The sequence below is a fragment of the Prionailurus bengalensis genome, chromosome D4 (assembly GCF_016509475.1).
Source record: "Prionailurus bengalensis isolate Pbe53 chromosome D4, Fcat_Pben_1.1_paternal_pri, whole genome shotgun sequence".
Classification (NCBI taxonomy): domain Eukaryota; kingdom Metazoa; phylum Chordata; class Mammalia; order Carnivora; family Felidae; genus Prionailurus; species Prionailurus bengalensis.
Genome location: NC_057359.1, coordinates 73,700,776 through 73,717,282, shown reverse-complemented (window position 1 = coordinate 73,717,282; position 16,507 = coordinate 73,700,776). Strand labels below are relative to the sequence as shown.

General features: G+C 43.3%; 1 protein-coding gene across 1 annotated transcript in view; it reads right to left on the bottom strand.

Moving 5' to 3' along the window:
• Nucleotides 1–16,507, bottom strand: part of RGS3 (regulator of G protein signaling 3) — a 140,556-nt gene that overhangs the window by 123,794 nt on the left and 255 nt on the right. Inside the window, exon 2 of the mRNA XM_043565887.1 lies at nt 82–262. Coding sequence (XP_043421822.1) covers nt 82–199 — 118 coding nt within the window. The 5' untranslated portion in view covers nt 200–262. The remainder of the gene's footprint in view (nt 1–81; nt 263–16,507) is intronic.

Here is a 16,507-nt window from a genome sequence, read left to right as displayed (position 1 = left end):
TGCAACCCCCACGCCACAAGCACTGCCGGTAGCAGGGGCGAGCCTACTCCCCTGGCCCCAGCCAATGGCAGATGGACTTACCTGCACCCTGGATTTGAGCATGCCTGATTCTCCTCCTGGCTGGGGTAGTCTGAGTCCAGGCATCCTTTCTGTGCAGAATGGTATGCTGGCCCTGCCATTCCTTCCAGCCAGGGAACATGGGCAACCTCGGGCTCAAGCCACAGGACGCAGAAAGGACACCGAGGCTACAGGTGTTATAGACCTACAGGAACAAGATGGGAGCATGAGTCAGGCATAACCTGAGATGCCACCTAAAAGGGATGCTCTTTCCCAGTAGGAATTAGAAAGCATGGCGTTCTAGAGCCAGGGCAAAGGAAGGTCCACAGGGAAGGGGAGAGTGATGTGCCCAAGGTGAGAGTGGCCCTTTTGCAGCTCTACCAGGGACCACTGAGCAAAGCGCAGATGCACCCTCAGGAGGGGGAACCCAGAAGAGCAGGACAGAGTTGCACTATCTGAATGTGGCGTGGGGGTAAAGACTGAAGCCCACACTGGCGCTTCACCCCCACTCCGGATAAAGGCACACTCAGCAGCTAACCTGTTCAGTTGGGAAAACCTAATGCCATTCTGATCCTGATCTGACCCCTCGAGTGGCACCATCTCCACCACCTTAACCACCAACAGTAAGGCCCCTTAGTAGAACACTGGATGCGTCCTTCTCTTAAAGGGGGAGGTCACTCTTTTCTCAGGAGAGGGAGAACAGAAGTGAGTGGGAGCCTGGCCGGTGTCACCACAGGAGAAACTGGGCTTATCTACCCACACTACTGTCCAAAGGGGACATCAAGGGGGCGCCTGGGTGGCTCAGTCAGCTGAGCGTCCGACTTCGGCTCAGGTCATGATCTCACAGTCCATGGGCTTGGGCCCCATGTCAGGCTCTGTGCTGACAGCTCAGAGCCTGGAGCCTGCTTCAGAGTCTGTGTCTCTCTCTGCCTGCCCCTCTCCCACTCATATTCTCTCTCTCTCTCTCTCTCTCACTCTTTCAAAAATAAGCAAACAATGAAAAAGGAGCATGGGACATACATAAAGGGTTGTGGTTGTAGCCCTGCTCTCCCCAGGAAGGCAGGGGAAGTTTTCAGACCAACCTTGTCTTTCTGGCATGCCCTGGGCCCTCTAGCACCCCAGGCTGTGGGCCTCAGTATCTCTCTTACACCTCACACACCCCACACGTACACAAGCATACTCCAGACACTGTATACACATTGCACATACTCTACACGCATACATATACATACCATAACACTTCCCATGTACACACATACAAAAATACACCACACACACAAATGCACGTACACATACACACCACACACAAATACACATACTACATGCATACCTCACACATAGATACAACGCACCCTACACACTACAGATGCATCCTTAGCACATACACAAACACAAACACACAGTATGTGCACACACACACACACACACCATACTTAAATACGCCATATTCACAAACTTAGATTGATTATAGGCATTTTTAAAGAGTGATTTTGTATCGAGAAGAATAAAGATCACTTGGGTTAGAGGGAAGGGACCAAAAGGATTTATTTGGGTACATTTTTACATTAGCTATCAAAGAATTGTAGTGCATTTGAGATATCATGTAGCCCAATATCCAAAACATTTTGAAAATAATAATAAAGGGGACTAGAACTACCAGATGTTAAATGAAATTATAATAATGTAGTACCAGACAGAAGACAAGCAGGTCAATAGAAAAGAATAAAAAGTTCAATGATTTTATTTAGAAAACAAGAAAGATTTTTTAAATTAAAAAAAATTGTTTTAATGTTTCTTTTTGAGAGAGAGAGAGAGAAGGAGCATGAGTGGGGGAGGGGTAGAAAGAGAGGAAGACACAGAATCCAACGCAGGCCCCAGACTCTGAGCTGTCAGCACAGAGCCCGACACAGGGCTTAAGCCCACGAACACTGAGATCATGACTTGAGCTTAAGTCAACGCTCAACTGAATGAGCCACCCAGGCGCCCCAAACAAGAAAGATTTCTTTTTTTTTAACTGAAGATTCATTTCAAAAAGTTAAAAGAGGAAGAAACTAATTTGGGTGAAAAAAAATTTAATGTTTATTTACTTTGAGAAAGAGAGAGAGAAAGAGTATGTGTGAGAGTGGGGGAGGAGAAGGGAGAGGGAGAGAGAGAATCCCAAGCAGGATCCGCACTCTCAACACAGAGCCCTACTCAGGGCTCAAACCCACAAACTGTGAGATCATGACCTGAGCTGAAATCAATAATCAGACACTGAACCTACTGAACCAACTAAGCCACCTAGGAACCCCTCAGATGGAAAATTTTTAAAGGAGCAATTAAGTTAAAGTTGAAATTTATTTTTTAAAAAAATAGAATTCAACAAGGGAACCAGAGCCTGATTCTTTGAAAAGACCTATAAATTAGAACTCAGGCAAAACAGGAAAAACTACAAATCAACAAGTGTAGGAAAGAGAGAGACAGCCATGATACAAGATAAAGGATCAAGGTAATTCTTTAAATTATAAGAGAAAACCAATGCAACCTCATTCCATAATTTGAAAATCTAGGGGGAAAATGGGTGATTTTCTAGAAATTGTTAATTACTGAAATTGATACAAGAATTTGAAATTTTTAGTAGATAACTAACCATATATAAAATACAAAAGGAAATCAAAACTCTACCTGAAAAAATTATAGAAGACCCAGAGAGTTTTAGAGGTCAATTCTATAAGACCTTTGAAAAACAGTACCTATGTAATTTAACCTGTTTCAGAACTAGAAAAAAAATTGGAAGATTTGTCAGTGCCAGCTACAAAGTTAGACAAAGACAAAAACCAGCTAAATTTAGCAACAGAAAACTACAGACCAAAGGTCAAAGAGAAAAATAAGAGTAGGGGCACCTGGCTGATTCAGTTGGTGGAGCGTGCGATTCTTGATCTCAGGGTTGTGAGTTCGAGCCCCACATTGAGTGTAGAGATTACTTAAAAATAAAATATTTTTAAAAAATAAGAGTAGAGGGGCGCCTGGGTGACTCAGTCGGTTAAGCGTCCGACTTCAGCTCAGGTCACGATCTTGCGGTCTGTGAGTTCGAGCCCCCCGTAGGGCTCTGGGCTGATGGCTCAGAGCCTGGAGCCTGCTTCTGATTCTGTGTCTCCCTCTCTCTCTGCCCCTCCCCCGTTCACGCTGTGTCTCACTCTGTCTCAAAAATAAATAAAAATGTTTAAAAAAAAAAATAAGAGGGGCGCCTGGGTGGCGCAGTCGGTTAAGCGTCCGACTTCAGTCAGGTCACGATCTCGCGGTCCGTGAGTTCGAGCCCCGCGTCGGGCTCTGGGCTGATGGCTCAGAGCCTGGAACCTGCTTCCGATTCTGTGTCTCCCTCTCTCTCTGCCCCTCCCCCGTTCATGCTCTGTCTCTCTCTGTCCCAAAAAATAAATAAAGGTTGAAAAAAAAAAATTAAAAAAATAAAAAATAAATAAGAGTAGAAATTGGTGAAATACAAAACATACATAGAGGCGCTCTATTAAAAATGTGACAAAACTGAGCCCATATTCTCCCAGTTTTGCCACATTCTGTTTTTTAAAGAAAAGCGAGAAATCTCAAATTTTTAATTTAGTATCTACCAATTTTTTAACATGGGCAATTCATTCAAAAAACTGTAAAATATGGGGTGCCTGGGTGGCTCAGTAGGTTAATTGACCTACTCTTGATTTCAACTCAGGTGATGATCTCACAGTTTGTGAGCTTGAGTCCCGCATTGGGCTCTGAGCTGACAGGGAGGAGCCTACTTGGGATTCTCTCTCTCCCTCCCTCTCTCTCTCTCTCTCTGCCTCTTACCCTGCCTCATGGGTGCGTGTGCACTTTCTCATTCTTTTTCAAAATAAATAAATATTTTTTAAAAAGAAAAATTGTAAAATATTTTGTAGGCCAAATACAATATGTCTCTGTCCTATAACTAGTTTGAAATCTCTACTAGACCAATCTGATTTATGAATATAGACACAAAATTCCTAACTAAAATATTAGCAAATCAAAGCTGCCAGTATATTCATGATCAAATGGTATTTATTCTAGGAATGCAAAGATCGTTCAAATTTAATGAGCATGTTAGTTCAGAGGTTGGCAAACTATGCCTATAAGTGGACTAAGAATGGATTTTACACTTTAAAATGGTTGGAAAAAATTAGAAGCTTGTCTGTGGCCATAAACAATTTAAAATTTTTTAGTTAAAAAATGAATTTAGGGGCGCCTGGGTGGCTTGGTCGGTTAAGCGTCCGACTTCGGCTCAGGTCATGATCTCACGGTCCGTGGGTTCAAGCCCCGCCTCAGGCTCTGTGCTGACAGCTCAGAGCCTGGAGCCTGCTTCAGATTCTGTGTCCCCCTCTCTCTGACCCTCCCCTGTTCATGCTCTGTCTCTCTCTGTCTCAAAAATAAATAAACATTAAAAAAAATTTTTTTAATGAATTTAAAATATTTATAAAATATATGGCAAATATGTATATATGAATCAAGAAGTCTTACAAATCAGTAAGAAAAATATATAAATGTACCAAGAAACATGAATAATCATTGCACCAGAGAGGCAGTGTAATTGACTAATGCATAAAATACTGGTAACCAGAGACAGAAAAATATCATCCGCCTCCAGGAAGTCCAAGCATTTCTACTGATGAGGCAACTAAGGTTCAGCGTTGTTAACTGTATCAGGTTGCCAAAGCAGTAAATAAACAGTGGAGAAATCTGAATCCAGCCAACGAATCACTATAGAATGTCATCTTTCATACCAGTCGTCCTGCTCAGAAAGGCTAGGTTACAAACAAGGGGGCCAAGACTCCTATGGCTACTGACACATTAAAATTCAGTTCAACCAGGCGCCTGGATGGCTCAGGCATTAAGCATCCGACTTCAGCTCAAGTCATGATCTCACTGTTCATGAGTTTGAGTCCCACATTGGGTGAGCTCGAGCCCCGCTTTGGGTGAACACAAGCCCCACTTCTCTCTCTCTCTCTCTCCCCCTTGCTCACTTACACCTTTTCTCGAAATTAAGAAAGAAAGAAAGAAAGAAAGAAAGAAAGAAAGAAAGAAAGAAAGAAAGAAAGAAAGACGTTTAAAAATATATTAACTAATTAAACTTAAAAAATAATTAAAAAATTCAATTCAGTAGCTAAGCACTACTTCATGCTGAGCCTTACACTGAGCGCTGGGGTTCTAGAAGTGAACGAGGTGGAGCATATGATCTAGTGGGAGGTTGGATGGGTGTGACAATAGAGGAACCGTCCTGCCAACCTGTGGCAAACAGACTAACGGCTCATTCGGTCTGGGGAGCTGGGCGGACTGAGATGGTAAAGGAAGTCAGAGAGGACTTTTCAAAGAAAGCGATCTGAAGGATGATTTAGCCAAGCAAAGGAAGTGAAGGTAGGGTTACAGGCAGAAGGAACAAAACAAGCAAAGGCCTGAAAAGAGAGCAAATCGTCGTTCTTTGAGGAGCACAAGGATGGGAAGCGTGGAGGAGAAAGTCAGAGTGTGGGCATAGGAGTAATATGCAAGAAGGTAAACACACAGGGCTTCGTGTGTTATTAAAAAGGATCTTCAGGGGCGCCTGGGTGGCGCAGTCGGTTAAGCGTCCGACTTCAGCCAGGTCACGATCTCGCGGTCCGTGAGTTCGAGCCCCGCGTCAGGCTCTGGGCTGATGGCTCAGAGCCTGGAGCCTGTTTCCGATTCTGTGTCTCCCTCTCTCTCTGACCCTCCCCCGTTCATGCTCTGTCTCTCTCTGTCCCAAAAATAAATAAACGTTGAAAAAAAAAATTTAAAAAAAAAAAAAAAAAAAAAGGATCTTCATAGGTGGTTCCCCAGATGAAAATCAGAGCCTGATCCCCCACCCCAAGAAAAGCAGAAAGAGTGCTGGGTGAGCAGAAACTCTACATAGACACCACCCAGAGGAACTATCAAAAATGTACCTCCTGAAAGTTTTAGCATTTGTATTTCTGTAGAAAGGAAATGGGTTTGTTCTGCGTAAGAGCAGGCAGCCTCACCCCTGGAGATTGTGAAGACTGGGTTAAACCCAGCCTGAAAAAATTATAGGTCTCTAGACAGTTTTCATCTTTTTCTTTTAAACTTCAACCCATATTAGGAAATGCATATTTATAATGTGAATCCAATGACGTGCTGGAGCCAATTCATACAGGCCTGTGAGGGAAGATTCAATTTTCAGGATTTTGCAAGCTGATTGTTAAACAGAGCCATTACTAAAATTACATTATGTACGGGCACCTGGGTGGCTCAGTCGGTTAGGCATCCGACCCTTGATTTCAGCTGAGATCATGATCTCACAGCTCATGAGTTCAGGCCCCGCACAGGTTCAATGCTGTCAGCACAGAGCCCTCTTCGGAACCTTTCCTCCACTCGTGCTCTCTTTCTCTCAAAAATAAACATTAAAGAAAATTCCCAAAACTCATTCCTAGTTATTTTACCATATTTTATTGTTATCTATATGCTACTGTGCAACTCTCCCCAACTCTATGTGCAGTGACATCACACTGGTACCTTGAACCCAAACACGGTGGGAGTATTTGCACTAAAGAGATTAACAAGTGTTACAAATAAGGGGTTTTTTTAATTTTTAATTTTTAAAAAAAATTTTTTTTAATGTTTATTTATTTTTGAGAGAGACACACAGAGTGTGATCAGAGTAGGAGCAGAGAGAGAGGGGGAGACACAGAATCCGAAGCGGACTCCAGGCTCTGAGCTGTCAGCACAGAGCCCGACACGGGGCTCAAACTCACAAACCGCGAGATCATGACTTGAGCGGAAGTCGGACACTCAGCTGAGCCACCTAGGTGCCCCAATTTTTAAATACATAATTTATTGTCAAGTTAGCTAACATACAATGTATACAGTGTACCCTTGGTTTCAGGGATAGATTCCCATGATTCATCAATTGCATACAGCACCCAGTGTTCATCCCAACAAGTGCCCTCCTCAATGCCCATCACCCATTTTCCCCTCTCCCCCGCACCCCCCCCCCCCGCCCCGCCATCAACCCTCAGTTTGTTCTGAGTATTTAAGAGTCTATTATGGATTGCCTCCCTCTCTGTTTGTAACTAATTTTTTTCCTCCCCTTCCCCCGTGGTCTTCTGCTAAGTTTCTCAAATTCCACATGAGTGAAAACATATGATGTCTGTCTTTCTCTGACTGACTTATTTCACTCAGTATAATCAGCTCCAGTTCTATCCACATTGTTACAAATGGCAAGATTTCATTCTTTTTCATCTTCGAGTAGTATTCCTTGTATATACAAATCACATCTTCTTTATCCATTCATCAGTTGATGGACATTTAGTCTCTTTCCATAATTTGGCTATTGTTGATAGCGCTGCTATAAACATTGGGGTACATGTGCCCCTATAAATCAACACTCCTGTATCCTTCGGATAAATTCCTAGCAGTGCTATTGCTGGGTCATAGGGTAATTCTATTTTTAATTTTATGAGGAACCTCCACACTGTTTTCCAGAGTGGCTGCACCAGTTTGCATTCCCACCAACAGTGCAAGAGGGTTCCCGTTTCTCCACATCCTCTCCAGCATCTATAGTTTCCTGATTTGTTCATTTTAGCCACTCTGACTCGTGTGAGGTGGTATCTCAGTGTGGTTCTGATTTGTATTTCAATAAGGGCTTTAAAAAAATTTTTTTTAATTCTTTTAAGTGTATTTATTTTAAGAGAGAGAGTGAGTCGGGGAGGAGCAGAAAAAGATAAGACAGAGAATCCCAAGCACTGGCAGTGCAGAGCCCAATGCAGGGCTTGAACTCACAAACCATGAGATCATGACCTGAGCCAAAGTTGGATGCTTAACCCACTGAGCCACCCAGGTGCCCCACAAATAAGGGCTTTATTTGGTTTGTTGATTATGCAGATTAGGATGTAACTCTATTTGTCAAAACACCATTTAATTGAAACTGTAGGTTGACTATGGATATAAGAGTTAGGAAAAAATCAATGGACACATCCTGTGAGAATCAATTCACTATATGGGATTCACAATAAAGAATCTTTGTATATGTTAACCAAAAAAAAGAAAAAAAGAAAAAATGGAGCTGGGGCTTTGTCCTAAGAGCACAGGCCAGTCATCAAAAGATTTTAAGCAAAATTAAAAAAAAAAAAAGACTTTAGTTCTTATTTTAAAAAAATCACTCTGGCCAGAGTTGGAAAAAAACAGTGGATGGGGGAGAGGACTGGCACGAGGGTTGGGAACAGAAAGTAGTGTTAGGTGAAGTCTTTTCTAGGAGCCCAGACAGAAGATGATAGTGGCTAGAAGGGATGGAAGCAAGTAGAATCAATAGGACTTGGTGATTGATTAGAAGATAAAATGCAAAAAAAGAATCCTGACATAGGCAATTTGATGTTTAGACGTGCCCTTTACAGGGACGCCTGGCTGGCTCAGTCAGTAGAGCATCCGACTCTTGATCTTGAACTCGTGAGTTCAGGCCCCATGTTGGGTGTAGAGATTACGAAAAATAAATAAATAAATAAACTTTAAAAAGAAGAATAAGGGCCCTTTACAGAGATGGAGAACATGAGAGGAAGGGCCGAACTGAGACTGAGTAACCCATGTGCTATCCAAGTGGAGATGTCAAGTGAACAGCTGAAGATACCGGACAATAAGCTCAGGAAAAATATTTAGGCCAGAAATACAGACGTAGAAATTCCCAGTAAAGCCATAGACATGGATAAGAGATCCCAAGGAGCATGTTAAATGTGAGAGGAAGGCTCAGGAAAGAACCAAGGAGAGTAGCAACTGAAAAGACAGGCAGAGGAAGAAAGGCAAGAGAGAGAGAAGGAAGGCCAGGGAGCATATTAAGAAGGAAATACTTGTGAACAATGTCAAATACTACTGAGAAGTCAAGTAGGTTAATAACTGAGAAGTGTCCATTGGATTTAGCAACAAGGCAGTCATTGTTGACCTTCCATCCCAGAATAAAATGCCGGGAGGCAACAGCTCCACATGAATGAAAACGTACCAAGTTCACTCTAAAAGGAAAAATACCCTGGGCTCGAAGCCAGAGAATATTCTTGGGTCAGGTTTTTTTCTTGTCATAAATTTAACCAGCTGGAATTCTTTGTAAACTGGTATTTTATTCACCCTTGAAATACAGGATTTGCTTTTTTTAAGTATGTCTGTAATTCTTCTTTAAGGTAGAACCCAGTATCTTTGGGTTAGTGGTTCTCTACAGGAGCAGATGCTGGTGGCTGGAAGTACCACCAAGAACTTAAACTTGCCTCGGATGGAGAAGCCTTTGGTGATCTAAATACACAAACAGGGTCTAACTGGGAACCAAGTAAAAAACACAAGATTCCAAGTGAGCCAAGAGGTATTGTTCCAAAGTAGAAGAGACCAGGATATGAAAGCAATCTGGCTGTGGCATCTGTCACCCCACTGATGACCAGCATTGATTCAGTTGATCTGTCTGGCTAGGTGAGTATCCTCCTCCTCCCTAACTGCTCCATGTGCCATGTGCATTCCTCCCAAAGTTGCAGGCTTGGTCAAAGTGGATGACCTTCCCCAATAGAGGAGGACTGTTATTTGGTCAAGGGTATATGAGTGCTCCCCTGCTAGAACCTCCGAACAAGCTTTGAAAATACAAGAGGCCAAAGCCCTCACCACCAGAGGATTGTGAAATAGCAGACTAAGTCCAAAAGCCAGAGACTTGACAAAAGCCAGAGGGGAAAAGCAGAGTCCCCAGTCTCTCCTAGAATGGCTCAGTGTCCTTATAGTTATGTTGGAAGCCCTTTTCCTAGCCTGACAATGAGCAACTTGGCATGGCACAGTCAAGGGTTCCAGAAGCCCTCAAAAAGTCTTCTGCACTTAAATAATATAAGCTTCTGCCTCCAGCGAAGGTGGAGGGATTGGAGGACATCTTGGGACTGAAACAAATAAAAGACTGGACAAAAGAAAAATGTAACAATGATGTTCAACATATTAGTGGGGATCCTGGGTGGTTCAGTCGGTTGAGTGTCCCACTCTTCATTTCAGTTCAGGTCATGATCTCATGATTTGTGAGATCGAGCCCCGCATCCAGCTCTACATTGTCAGCGCAGGGCCAGCTTGTGATTCTGTCTCCCTGTCTCTCTGCCTCTCCCTACCCCGCCCAAAATAAATAAATAAACATTTTTTAAAAATTCTCTCTCTCCCTCTGTCCCTCTCCCCACTCACACTTTCTCCCTCTGTGCAAAATAAAAAATAAAATAAAATAAAAAAGATATTAGACCTCAAGCAACAAGGACAGTGATCTCTGAGAAACAGAAAACCAACAAGATGAGCCCTACGATTGCCCCAGCTTATTGCCCAGAAAGATTTTCTAAAAGGGGCAGGGAATATAGGCCAATTCCATATCCATGAGTTGAAGAATTCAGGATGCCAGGGCAGCTAGCGTTCATCGGACAGAGTGTCAGAGAGGGAAGAGCTGCACAGGAGAGACCCCTAGGGATCTGTACAGCATCTCTCTCCAAATCTTCATATAAGCGCCTATAAGCTCACAGGTATGAGGAAAGTACCCAAAGCTAAGGGAAAAGGGTAAAGTACCCCAAGGGAAAGAACCACTCAAAAGATTAGAGGAAACAGTTTTGAATCTTATACAGGGCCAGGAATAGTGCTTATTCTCATCAGCCAGACTGGTAGGGAAGACCTCCTAATTCCTGGGGGCACTGGGGTAAGGGGTAGGGACTCAGAAGGGTTTGCCTCAGTTGTGGGGAGTGATCAGCCCTGGACTAAATGACACTCTGGTCCTATCCAAAAGTCAGACCCCAAAGGATTGAAAGCTTGAGCAACTTAACAAGCTCAAGAATATTTAGAGGAATGCAAAAAATACACAACAATCAACAAGGTAAAATTTACAATGTCTGGCATCCAATAAAAATTTACAAGGAGTGCAAAGAAGCAGGAAAATGTGATCCATAATAAGGAGAAAAATCAAGCAACAGAAACCAATCCAGGAATGACACAGATGTAGACAAGCACATTATAATGGTTATTACAGCTGTATTCTTATGTTCAAGGAGCACTTTAAAAGCATGTTGATATGTGGAAAAAATAAAAAAGACCAAACTGAACATCTAAAGGTGAAAAATATAATGTCTGAGATGCAAAAATACACAGGATGGGGTTAACAGCAGATTAGACACTGTAAGAAGAAGAAAGATTAGTGAACCTGAAGATAGAAACCATTCAAAATAAAACATACAGAGAAAAAGGACCCCTCCAAAAAATAAACAAAAAGAGCATCAGTGAGCAGGACGACTACATACATAGTTGGATCCCTGAAGGAGGTAGGATCCAGAAATATATTTGAGGAAATCATGGGTGAAATTCTCCCAATGTTGATGAAAACTATAAACCCACAAATCCACGAAGCTCAATGAATCCCAAGTGAAAGAAATATGAAGAAACCTGTACCAACGCGCATCATGACCAAATTGCCTAAAACCAGAAATAAAGTAAACATCTTAAAAGCATCCAGAAAAAAAACGGATTCCATACAGAAGAACAAAGATGACATTAGCCTTCTCATCAGAAATATGTACCATAAGACAGTGAAACATCTTCATCGAAGAAAAAAAAAATTGCCAACCTAAAATTCTTTATCCAGCAAAAATACCTTCCCAAAAGGAAGGTGAAAATAGAGATCTTTTTTGACTTCCAAAAGCTGAATGAATTCATCGTGGACACCACCTGCACCACAAGACATGTTCAAATCTCTGGGCAGCAGGAAAATGATACTCTCGAAGTCTTGATCCACACAAAGGACTAGAGGGAACACTAGACACGGTAAACTACGTGGGTATATACGTTTCTTACTATTTTAATCTCTTTAATAGAACAACAAGGTGGCTCAGTCGGTTAAGCATCTGACTTTGGCTCAGGTCGTGATCTCATGGTTCACGAGTTTGAGCCCCGCATCGGGCCCTGTGCTGACAGCTTGGAGCCTGGAGCCTGCTTCAGATTCTGTACCTCCCTCTCTCTCTGCCCCTTCCCCACTTGTGCTCGCTCTCTCTCTCAAAAAAATAATAAACATTTAAAAAAATTTTTTAATAAAATAAAAAAGAAAAGAACAATATAACTAGGATAAGGAACCATTGACTTAAAAACATCATCCTGGAATAAATTGTTATGTGTTGCCTTGTCTAGATTCTGACAAAGTAATTGCAAGAAGCAAACTCCAGGAAAGCAATTAGCAAGTTAGCGCTGGCGGTCCTGTGGGAGTGTGGATCCTACTTATGGAAGAGGATAATTTAGATGTGTTTAGTATAAAGTACAGCAGACACAGCTGAGAGATGTGGCTTGGCTCACGTGCACTCAAGCCGGACTATGAAGCTTATGGAGGACAAAGCCTACCTCTGGATCAGCGTACTGTCAGGGGAAGAAATATAGGGACAGGGGTCATGGCATCCAGAGCTCCCAAAGGTCCTCCAGGGAAATTTCACTGGGAGCTAGGGAATACATCTAGGTTGGTTTGACTGGAGCTGTAACTGAGAGAGGTGGCGTGTATTCCCGTTGCTTCCAGACCCTCGCCAATCACTCCTGGGCCCCTTTGACTGTCCCCACTGCCTTACTGAAACTGTTAACTCAGAGGTCACCACTGACTTCCTAATTATGAAAATCAGGTGCCCATTCTCAGCCCTCATCCACTTGCCATAGTTTTCCTCTTGTTTCTCTGATAATTCCTCTATTTTGTGGCTCTTCCTGTCTTCTCGTAAGGTATGTTCCCCAGCCATGCCCTTCTGTCCCCTTCCTGCCCCAATACCCTGTCCCTCCAAGATCTCCACTCCGGCTGCTGCTCTGTGTTGTTCTGATGAAAGCCCAGATCTCTCTCCAACCCCGGGCTCAGGGCCACCTCTGTTCTGACACACTTACCAACAATCTTTCTCTCTGCACTGGCTCTCTCCCTGGCTGCTCACCTAGACCAGCCCTAACTGTCTGCTTCCATATCTTTCTACCAAACTAGACTGTGAGCACCTCTAATGCAGTGACAGAGGTGTGTCTTCTTAGTAGCTGCCTACTTCCCACCTTAGCATCTGGCACACATTTGAAAAAATCAAGTCTTGCCAGGAAATTCAGATATAAAATCAGCATACAAGGCATAAATTGTGAATAGCCAAATTACCTTCAAATAAGCCCTTAGTCACCCAGAAAATACCCATGGCATTGTAAATTAAAAGGGGAACAGCAAATTCGCTTCTCCCATCTTGCACTCCCTCTGAGCTGTATTTTCATGGAGTGACAGAACTGGAACAGCCCCCGCCAGCTGCATTGTACTCCCCTGTCACTCCTGCCCACTTGTGCTTCATTTTTTGGCTCTGTACATTGATTGAACTTCCATAAGTGAGAAACCACACAAAACCATAACTCCACTGTAAAGGCTTGAGGGAGGAATCTCTTCCTCTCTCCTTCAACTGGTTTCTCCTTCTGGCCTCCCAGTTTCTGATCATGACAGCATCTCACTGAATCAGGCTGAAAACTCTTTGGCTCCTGCCTCTCCCCTTACTCTTTCTTTCCAACTTCCAGGTTCTTGTTAATTTTTCCTTTGCACCATGCCCCTCTGTCTCCATTCTGTTGCCGCCCACATAATCCAGGCCCTGATCACCTCCCATCTTGACTCCTATGACAGCCTCCTAACTGATCTTTCCGGGCTTGCTGGTCTCCCTCCAATTCATGTTTTCCTGCCATCAGATTAACAATTTCTAAAGCACTTCCTTAGTCCTATCTCTCCCTTAGTCAAAAGCCATCGATGGCTTCCCATTGGCTATCAAATAGAACCCACTGCCTCCAGCCCGCCATCCAAGGCCCTGAACAATGTGGACACAAGCTGTCTCTGACCCCACCTTCCACCCTTTCCAGATGGGAATATGGCAGTACTTGCTTATGTCCCAAACTTCTTTCACCTGCATCGCTTCCCTCCACCAAAAGGCCACCTCCACAAACATCTCCACCTGCCAAAACCTAATAGCTTCGGATAGGAGCATCCAAAGGGCCCCTCTTTCTTCACACTCTGTACCACTCAGCTCACACTGCTACATTACATGTACCCTAAAGAAAAGGAGATATGTCATATCTGCTTCTTATTCATTCGCCCATTCAGCATATATTACTGAGCAGTTATGATGTGCCAGGCACTCATCTAGGTACTGATGCTATACAGTGAAGACAGATACGACTCGCAGAGCTCATAGTCTGGCTGTGGACGGTGGCAAGAGACAAGCCACGAACTCCACAGAGGCCGGGAGAGGGAAAGTGAAAGAGGAGAACGTCACCCCGACAGCGGTCAGAAAAAGCTTCCCAAAATAATAACATGCAAGCTGAGATCTAAAGGATGAGTAGAAACTAGGCAGAGAAGAGAAGAAAAGAATTGTCCAGGTTAAAGGAAAAGTACAGAAAAAAACAAATTTTTTTAAAGACTGAAGGCAAGAGAAGACAAGACCCCCTACAACCAAAAGGAAAAAATCATAGAGCTTCGGGGGGAGGAGGAGGGAACTGGGCCTGAGGAGACAAGCAGGGCGCACCCGGGCCATAAGCCTACCTTGTAAGGTTTGTAAGACCAGCAAAAGGGGTTGGGTTTGATCCCGAGGCCAAGGGAGAGTTTTAATTATTTTTGGAGATCCCTTCCAAAACAGGGCCATCCTTAGAAGTAATATAGGCTCAAAAACAAACAAACAAACATAACTGAATTTATTGGTTTCACCTTCTCTGAAGGCAAAATCTGGTCAAGAAAATTTTAGAAGAGCCTCAGATAATTTGTGGTATTTCTACTTATCAAATGCTGCCTCCCTGAGTCTTTGCCCAACTGAGAACTGTCAGGATCCTCAATAGCTCCCCCATTTCCCCCAAATCCTAGGCCTCTGGGCATGTTCCAGAATTTGTCACACTCTTGAAATAGTTCTAAGAATGACATTCTAAATTGTTCAAAGACAAATTCATTTGTGAGGGCATTTAAATTGGATCATATATTTCATTGGTAAATGTGGGTTTTTTCTCCATTTACTCACAAGGAAATGTCTTTGACTGTGTAGACCCTGGCTTCAGAAAGAACCAGAGGCCTCCAGTCTTGGGAGAATATCGTTTCCATAATGTAATATCACCACCTAGTGGTTCCAAACAACTTCACCAAGTAATCCAGGAAAATTTCTAGCTACACACCTGGAAATAACTTCATCTCTCCAGAATTTTTTGTTTCTCTATCAAGATAATCTGTGGTCAGGGCACATGGGTGGCTCAGTAGGTTAAGCATCTGACTTCAGCTCAGGTCATGATTTCATGGTTCATGAGTTCGAGCCCCATGAATCCTGTCTCCCTCTCCCTGTCCCTCCCCTGCTCGTGCTCATGCGCTACCTCACTCTCTTTCTCTCTCTGTCAAAAACAATTTTTTTTTTGAGAGGGAGAGAGAGAGAGAGAGAGAGAGAGCGCGTGTGCATAAGCAGGGAAGGGGTAGAGAGAGAAGGGGACAGAGGATCTAAAGTGGGCTCTGTGTGCACAGCAGAGAGCCCGATGTGGGGCTCAAACTCACAAACCATGAGATCATGACCTGAGCCGAAGCAGACTTAACTGACTGAGCCACCCAGGTGCCCCAAAAATAAACAAAAAAAATTTTTTTAACGTTTATTTATTTTTTGATAGAGACAGAGCATGAGTAGGAGAGGGGCAGAGAGAGAGGGAGACCCAGAATCTGAAGCAGGCCCCAGGCTCTGAACTGACAGCACAGAGCCTGACGCAGGGCTCGAACTCACGGACCGTGAGATCATGACCTGAGCCGAAGTTGGATGCTTTAACCAACTGAGCCACCCAGGCGCCCCTAAACAAACATATTTTTAAAAAGAAAGAAAAAAAAAAGATACTCTGTGGTCGATTGTCTAACATACAGTAGGTATTCAATAATTGTTAAATAAATGTATAAACAGAAGGGCAAAATAATTTCCTACCCTGGTACCTTATGGCAACTGAAAAGAGACAATTTAAGTCTTTCCAAGATTCCTCTGGATTCCAAAGGGCCTCTAATCATGCTTATCTAACAGCCAGAGGTATTTCTGTCTTTAATTTAGCAAACAATTCCTTTAGGCACATTTGAATAAACAGATTTTTTTAAAGGGTCACTGCTACCATGGATGAAACCTTGACCCGCTCCCATCAAAGGGAGCTTACTGTAACCCCAAAACAACGAAGAACAGAGTCTGTTACCCCAGATACCAGGACCAACACCAAAACAAAAGACTAGCTGGTGCTATAAGGAGGGGAGTGTGGACACAGACCGTCTGAAGACTGTTTCACTGACTCTTCCTCTCTGCACAGGTCAAACTGGGCCAGGTGTCATTGGAAAGTGTGCTCAGAAAACATGGTGACCCAAACAAAGTGGCTTACTGCTAGTAGGGATCATAAAAAAGAAGAAAAGAGGCCAGAGACTACTTCCTTAGGAATTTAAGGGTGCTAG